At 38.9% G+C, this 8,777-nt stretch overlaps 1 protein-coding gene across 1 annotated transcript in view; it reads left to right on the top strand.

Annotated features, from left to right (window-relative positions):
• Positions 1-8,412, top strand: part of LOC111873006 (cyclin-dependent kinase 9) — an 11,457-nt gene extending 3,045 nt beyond the window's left edge. The window contains exons 2-7 of the mRNA XM_023867361.2: positions 2,543-2,627; positions 2,727-2,817; positions 3,037-3,203; positions 4,673-4,731; positions 6,061-6,331; positions 7,539-8,412. Coding sequence (XP_023723129.1) covers positions 2,543-2,627; positions 2,727-2,817; positions 3,037-3,203; positions 4,673-4,731; positions 6,061-6,331; positions 7,539-7,859 — 994 coding nt within the window. The 3' untranslated portion in view covers positions 7,860-8,412. The remainder of the gene's footprint in view (positions 1-2,542; positions 2,628-2,726; positions 2,818-3,036; positions 3,204-4,672; positions 4,732-6,060; positions 6,332-7,538) is intronic.
• Positions 8,413-8,777: the final 365 nt, after the last annotated feature.

Raw genomic sequence — 8,777 nt, 5'->3', positions numbered from 1 at the left:
CTCTGACAAAATTCGTTGACACGTACCATAACTTAGTCCCAAGGTGTTACAGAGGTCTTGGATGGCCAGTCTACGATCTTGCAGAATCAGATCCCTAACTTTCGCGACATTTTCTGGTGTTTTGCCCGTTGACGGATGTCCCGAACGACCGTCATCATCAGTCAATGTTTGGCCATTTTTAAAACGCTTATGCCAGTTGTAAGTTTGTGTCTGGCCTAAACTGTTTTCACCAAAAACTTGCTTCAACATTTGGTGCGTTTCTGCAGCGGTTTTCCCAAGTTTGAAACAAAACTTTATACAGACACGCTGCTCTCTCAGGTCAGCCATCGCAAAATTGCAAACTCACGGAAACACAACAATGGAAATACGTTCACCAACAATAAACCCAACCACTCAACTCGACGCCGCTTGCCACACTGATTCAAGAAGGATGTGTGAGGAGACACCTAGCGGTATTTCAATGTACTCATGACCATTCGCGTGCAAAATTCAAATTTTGGAAACTTTTGGATTGCCCCATGTAAATGCTTTGTCACCTTCTTTGACACTGCTTTTAATTGTTAGGCCTGATGAAGTGTCAGAATTCTGTAATGATGGTTTTTCAACTGTTTAGTTTGCATTTTGAGAGTTATCTTCAGAGGTCTTCTGTCTTAATACTGAAAAGTGTTGTTAAATAACCTACCTAGAAAAGTGAAAATTAATAAAGGAAAGGGGAACTTTTCTTTTGGTGGTAGTGGCTCAAGAGGCTTATAGATTTCAGTGTAGAGAACAGATCCATGGCATTTATGAATAATTTATATATGGTATTTGTTATTGCCATGTCAGTATGATCTAAGGCACACAGAGTATATCATTGCCACAAAAAAAGAAAAAAAAAGAGGAGAGTGAAATGTTGGCTTTGTTTCAGCATAAATATTTTCATGGTGTTTATAGGCATTATATTAATATCATACTTAAGCATATTTCATGTGCATAGATTTATGGCTCGGCTGTTGCTGTTATGAACTTGAAGAAAATGCGTTTACATTTGATGTGCTTGCTTACATTATTATTTTCCATTTAATGAGTATCTTAACAATTGTTTCAAGTATATCTCATCATTTAGTGTTTCAAGGTAGGGTCACGGATCTCTGATCATTCACTGTTTGAAGATTCTGCAAAGAATGACACTAAGAGTCTAATTTCAGTACTAGTGTTGACTGGTGACTTTCCTTACATTGAAAGTGTACACTGTTATACTTTACTTTGTGACAGTTTTATGTAAGATTAGGAATAGTCAAGAGTGTAAAGTTCTAGTTATGTTTGGTACCTACAATAGACACAAGAATGTATTTGGGGTATATTGTAATTCTCATTTCTGTTCAAGTTAGGAATGCTGTATGTAATTTGTATGTTGGTGTTGAGGTCTGTGATTGGGTCAGGGAAAGATTGAAGACAGGTATTGTGGGTTGGCTGTCTGCTCCGCACATTGTCTTCCATCAACAGTTCAGGCTCATGTCCCTTTCTTTGGAACAGGGAGTTGTGTACTTCATTATTGTCCACTGTTATCATTCTTACCATTGATGTTAATAAAATAAATATTGCAGTAAATGTTGTAATTAATGTATTTATTTTAATATGATACAGTCATATGATCTCTCAGTGAAAATTCATAGGAGATCCAAGTATTCCAATAACAAAAGCAAGAGAGCAAGAGAGAGTAGACAGAACCAAAGCCAGATTACATTTGACAGTTGGAATGGGGAAAGACATGCAGAGAGGATGTAGCTGCTAGGCAGACAAGTGGGGAAGCATATGTTCATTCTTTCCATTGCGAAATTTTGGTGGTATACAAGTAGTACACGGTTAATTGCAGCAGTAGATAATTTTCTGTGTCTGGAGCTTCATATTTGGATCTGTAACATTCTGGAATCAAAAGCCCCAGTTAGCAATTTTTGGATTTCTGCGCAGTAGTATAGTTAGTTGAGGCACTATGCTACAAGCTGGAAGGTCACAGGTTCGAATCCTGATGAGGTCATTGGATTTTTTCAGTAGGCCTAATCTTTCCAGCCGCACTATGGCCCTGGGGTCGACTCAGCCTCTAACAGAAATGAGTACCAGGAATATTTTGGGGGGTAAAGGGCGGCTGATGCATAGGGCTGACAACTTGCTGCCATCTATGAGCTGATTGTCTAGAAAATGTGGGAACCTCAACATCTTACAACCCTATGGGCCTCCACGGCCTGTTACAGGGATACCTTTACTTTTTACTTTACTTACTTATAGTAATAGAGTATTAAATTATATTGAAAATAATGTATTTGAGAATGTGTTGGAGCTGATGGGTTTGATTTTCAGTTCCATGTCCTAATATGGGATAGTTGAAAACCTCTCTTCAGGACTCTTATGACAGCTCTGAAGAGACAGGTCCCATAACTAACATGATCCTGGTATAGACATGTAAGGACTTTAGGTAGTTAATGGATTACTAGTGGGAAAATTGTGATAGTTTACATATACCATCTTTCCAGTAATTTATTAACTACATAAATTATTTTTTCAGTGAGGTGTTCAAAGCCAAGGATAAGAAGACCAACAAAAAATTTGTTGCTATGAAGAAAGTTTTAATGGATAATGAAAAAGAAGGAGTAAGTGGAAGTTTACAGTGAAACATTTTGGTTAGAAATGAAGACAGTTATTGTTGTTATTTGGTTTTATTGTTGTTGTTATTTATCTATATTTTTCAGTTCCCGATCACAGCCTTGCGGGAAATCCGCATTCTGCAGCTCCTGAAACATGAAAATGTGGTTAACCTTATAGAAATATGTAGAACCAAAGGTTTGTGTATACTTTATTCTTTAAATTAAAACTGGAAAAAGTAATTTGTACAGTGTTTGTTCTATTTTTAATTTTTTTGCATTTTTAACAAAATATTAATCTGTCAGCACTTTGTGCCATTGTATTTTTCCTTATAGGCCTATTTTCCTTGTTTTCTGAGGAAGGATAGGCTTATGTTGCCTCTTCATTTATATGTGTAATTTGTATTATATTTTCCAGCCAATCAGTACAACAAGTATCGTTCAACCTTCTACCTGGTGTTTGATTTCTGTGAACACGACCTAGCTGGCCTCTTGTCGAATGTTAACGTAAAGTTTAGTTTAGGGGAAATCAAGAAAGTAATGCAGCAGCTACTGAATGGCCTGTACTACATCCACAGTAATAAGGTATGTATAGACAGTAAGATTAGAATTTTGGAGTGTCGTGTGTCTGCTGTAAGTTAATCAGAATGCAATGACAGGTATCATAACCAACTGTTGAGTATCAGACCTGAGCAGTCATGCCTTGATAGCAAGAGGATTTGTAATTAGATTTATTTAACACTTAACAGGTAACTGTAACAGTTGCATGGATCTACACACTACAAATCAATGCTCCAAACATTAAGGCTTCTCTGTCTTCACCAGGCCTTTGCTACATTACAGTTCCAAACACTGGAGATTCTTCTCCTTTTATGCTTACATCGTTGCTGGCTGGCTCCCATCTCACAACTAACTAATTTGGTTGGTTGGTCACTTAAATTGCTGATGGCCTTCACAAGCAAAGCTTCAGTCTCCTTGAGATCCATGACCAAGATATTTCTCTTTCCTAGACATGTACATGTTTGAAAATGGGGTCTCTTCTTCGATAAAAGAAGGTGTTGGTCTTTCTATGTAGGTGCCATGTTTGTTGCACCATAGTTTAAGCATGAGTATATCTACGCTGTCACGGCATCCTGGTCACTATGGTCTCTGTGCATCCTGTTACTGCACTATACTGAGTAACATTTATGGAAAATATACAGACGTTTTCTGTCAGCTGAACGGTCATAGGCTACACTGCCGCCAAGTTTAGGCATATCTCACATTGAACCTTTCACCTCCAAAGTCACTCTTCAGAACTTTTAAATATCTTATTGCCACCAAGTAGTTTGTTAAATTGAACTACTTGAGCTTTCAAAAGTACCCAATTTACAGGCACACTTTCACTGTGCTTTTGTAGGAACTACTTGTACAGACACACAGCATAACTGTTTTCACAAATCGAAGTCCTTTGTAGCCCTGCTTCATCTTCTGTGACCTCTGCATATAAATGCCATTAATCATCTGTCTTCACCGAACCACATATTATTCCCTCTGGAATTCCACACTTGTGGAATAAGCTAGCTTTTACTTGGGAATTCTTAACTCTTTTGATAATTTAAAATTTTTCTGTGATTGTATAATTTTGTCTTCCAGTTGTCATTGCTATAGGACTAGTCACTACTTAGTAATTGATAGCAGTGTGGTAATTTTATCTTCTCAGTGGCACAGCAAGATTTGAGACTGTTTGTGGTCAAGCAGTCAAAAGGGGTGCTTGTTAAATTTTGCTGTTTGAACAAAATAATTCAGAGGTTAGAGAAACCAGAAACATATAGCCTAATTTTGGTGGACTATGGACTTCACCCTCTATACCTGCAAACTACAGCAAGGAATGTTGTAATACAATCTTATACTGTAACTAAAATATTTCATAGAAATATGTATTTTTAATAAAATATGTAATCAGTCATACCGAGGGACATGATCAAAACCAAATTATAACAGAATCTGTGGTATAATGAGAGCCTACTATATCACGAACTGTTCTAGCTTATTTCCCCTTGATATTTTTTCAGATCCTGCATAGAGATATGAAGGCAGCAAATGTGCTTATCACAAAAAATGGAATATTGAAGTNTTCATTGGCACTTCATTTAGAATTTCTCTTAATTACACTTCCCCCCCCCCTTGGCACTACAGCCCCAGTGGGCCTAGGCCTACCTCCACGAACTCCATTCACTTCGGTTTTTCTAGATCTTACACATTCGGTAGGACTCCTTGAGCAAGTGATCAGCTCGTCGCAAGGCCTCTACCTGTAGACAAACACAGAAAAACTCACACAAACATCCCTGCCCTGAGTAGGATTCGAACCCACGATCCCGGCCTCCGAGCGAGTGAAGACAGTGCATGCCTTAGACCGCTCAACTACCGTGACCGGCCTTAATTACACTTAGTACAGCGCTATCGCTGATTTATGGAATTTACAGCTTACCTTTGCACATGCACTAGGATTCTCAGTTTCCACTCGTCATCTAGCAACGGATCTCAACACAGAAATTAGCACTTGAAATCCCTATGAAGTCTTCTTCCCATTTCTTGTTCAGTCGCCCTGGAACCTCGAAACTCAACAAAAAAGTCATCTTAGCTGCAAATGGGCTCGTGTTATATAGCTATGACAGCACAGAAAATGCAGTTATACTGTTGCATAGTGCAGACCTTGCAGGAAACACAAGTCACATGATTGCTAAGCATTATTTGGCTGTGATGTTGCGTCTGCACAGAAGTGTGTTTACTGAGCCGTTGCCTAGAAGTGGGTTGCATAACCCCATTATTCCATTGTTGCATGAATGTATTACTTAGAAACGGCTGATTCTGTGGCTCAGCCATTCTTGAATGGAGCAAATATGCCACCATACGCGCATGCGTGCGCACATGCACACACACATTACATTCCATGGATTTAATGTTAGTCAGTAGTCAGAAATTATAATAGTTTGTGAAAGAAGTCATAAAAACATGAAACCTATATGTGCAGCATAAGGGAATCTTTCACATCAAAAGTATACTGAGGGTTCATATAAGGTATTGAGGCACTTCAAATAGATCCACATGTCTACACCAGTACTGTCCGTGTATGCAGTTTATACAAACCTTTGAGAAGATTGTGAAGCTTAAATAAATATTCTGTCATAGCATCACGTTGTGTTATATTTCCAATTGTATTTAATTCCGTCAGCACAGCTTCTGCACAGATGCACTATACATTAATTATGTTCTACATGTTTCAGCCTTTCAGTCACCATCAGGTATTCACATCTGTGAGAACCTAAAATCTCCATTCATAGCTTTCTGTCTGCAGAGAACCTGGTAGAAGATGATCCATAAAACAGCAAATTATATGCATAGTCTTGGAAACTGTAGTACCGTGTAGTGTTTAATATAAAATTCTGTATTTATTTTTCAGGTATACGAATCGTGTTGTAACTTTGTGGTACCGCCCACCAGAGTTGTTGCTGGGTGATCGCAACTATGGGCCACCAGTTGATTTGTGGGGTGCTGGCTGCATTATGGCTGAGATGTGGACCCGAAGTCCCATCATGCAAGGGAATACAGAGCAGCAGCAGCTCACATTCATTTCTCAGTTGTGTGGCTCAGTCACTCCAGAAGTGTGGCCTGGAGTCGAGTCCTTGGAACTTTACAATAAGATGGAGTTACCTCGTGGGCAGAAACGTAAGGTATGTTAATGCAAAGCAAGATGGTCATTTACTTTTGGCTCAGTGTGAATAATATTTAAAAGATGATGTATCTGCTTATGCTGTTAATTTGAATGCAGTGAAGCAGTGTTCAGCTCTTGTAGAACCATATTGATTTCAGCGTTTTTAATATAGCAGATTGTGTACTATTCTTTTCTTGCTGGTAACAAAGATACCTTGCTGTGTGATAGGCTGCATTTTCGGTAAATTGTTGATTTAATTCTGAAATATTGTGATTGTATACTGTGTAATGCTTTGGCTCCTTGGATACATTTCTCCATATAACTGGTTTTCAATATAAAACTAGTAAAACTTGGAGAAACAAAAAGAGAATGGGGATATATGAAATTCAGAATCAATATTTTGAAACTCAAAAATATTCTGGACTTGTATAGGCCTGTAAGTGGATTTGGGTAGGGTAAACAGCTTTTGAGGAGCTGGGATAGTGTACTTCGTATAGAGACTAGATATGAGCTGGACAACTGAGGGGTTGGAGTTTGAGTCCTGGTAGAGTCAAGAATTTTCTCCACATTGTCCTGACCAACTTGGGCCCACCCAACCTCCTATCGAATGGGTACTGGGGGGCCTTTCATTGGAGGTAAAGTGGCAGGGAGTGAAGGTGACCACTCACCTCCAACTAGTGTTGAGGTCAAGAAAACGGATCTGTACATCCACTCCTCCATATGCCTTCATGGCATAGCACTTAATTAATTATCGTGGGGACAGCTTTACCTTTAACAACTTACAACCAACTTAGTAAAAGATGAGAATGGCAATCTTACTTGCAGATTCCCACAGTGTTCTGAAATGTATATATCTGAGCCATTAGTCCCTGAGCCTAGTTTTGATGCTGAAATTCCTGTTGAGTAATTTATTAGATATAAACTTGCACTTCAGATTCTGACATAATGATGTAAGCAGGAAGTAAAACATTTCCTTCTGTGATCTCTAGCTGTGTTAGTGATTTTAGAAGGAAGAATTGCTGCAGGAGTGGATGGAATGTGTTTTTTTCCTGTTTATAAAACTGAATTTTTGAGGAGCATAACCCTTATCAACCTTGTACAGAATTTTATCTAACTTTATTACCAAGTTTAGGCCTATATCCATATATAGGGTAAAGTTTGGGGGATCTTCAGTGTGAGCTTTGATGTGATAGAGCAGCTAGAGATCAGATATTCTGTATTCACAGGTGAAAGAGCGTTTGAAGCCTTATGTGAAGGATCCATATGCCTGTGATCTACTGGATAAGCTGCTGGTACTAGATCCAAGCAAACGCTATGATTCTGATTCTGCCTTGAATCACGACTTCTTCTGGACTGACCCAATGCCTTGTGATCTGTCCAAAATGCTGGCGCAACACACACAAAGCATGTTTGAATATCTTGCACCACCTCGTAGGCCTGGACATATGCGACCACACCATCACCACCAGGGTGGTGCTGGAGCAGCTGGTGCAGCTGCGAAACCATCTTCATCCATGGACAGTGGTTATCAAGACCGAGTTTTCTGATCAGCTTGAAATTTCAGTTCCAATGAACTGGAACAGTGTGAAGTTCATTACTCAGTACCTGAGCTCTTCCTCATAGAATTTTGACTTTTGTCTTTCATGCCTCTCAGTTCAATTGGTTATGTGTCCATGTGTGAGTGCGCATGTGTTATATTGAATCTTGATATTAGTGAAACCAAAAACCATAGTTGTATCCTTCTCAAGGAAAAGTAACACATTGATGTATAAGTATTTTAAGGTTTGTCAATCCTCTATAACCAGCAGACACTCTATTCAAGACATGGGAACATTTTCGGATTCCGTACTTCTGTAATCATGTCAGCTCCGTATTATCTCAATGTGTTAAGTTGCTGGATTTACTTTGCAGCATAGCCCTTGCCTTCTTATCCCTTGGCTCTCTGTATATATATTGTAACGTGTTTCGTTGCTGACTGTTTTGTTACTTTGACTTTGACAGTGAGGCGAGGAGCGAGATATACTAGTGACAGTGTGCCATTACCAAGGAACGACTAGTAAAAACTTGGCGCTTGCAGTATAATTTACGGAGTGTGTAGAATAGTGAAAGTGTTACAAATTCACAGACGGTAAGTCAGCTACACCAGGTCTTCATTGGATTTAGCGGTCTGAACGAAACCCGTGTTAGACGTACTAAATAGTATTTCGTAGTGTTGTAAGAAAAAGCCACGAAAATGTGGAAAATATCAGCCGTGATTCTAACATACGTAGCTTTTATGGTATTTCCCCAAGTAGGAACATACCCTAAAATCCCAGATTTCGAACTATCTACTGCACCTGGACCGATCTCAGCACCTGGACCCATCCCAATTCTGACACCAAATGTAACGTGTTTTGTTACTGAAGATGCCGTTCAGATTGTTAACTGGTTTATTTAACAACCTACAAATCACGGCTTCAATTAAT

The sequence above is a fragment of the Cryptotermes secundus genome, unplaced genomic scaffold, assembly GCF_002891405.2.
Source record: "Cryptotermes secundus unplaced genomic scaffold, Csec_1.0 scaffold1175, whole genome shotgun sequence".
In the NCBI taxonomy this organism is placed as follows: Eukaryota; Metazoa; Arthropoda; class Insecta; order Blattodea; family Kalotermitidae; genus Cryptotermes; species Cryptotermes secundus.
Note: the sequence above shows the minus strand (reverse complement) of the source record. Positions and strands in the feature narration are given on the sequence as shown.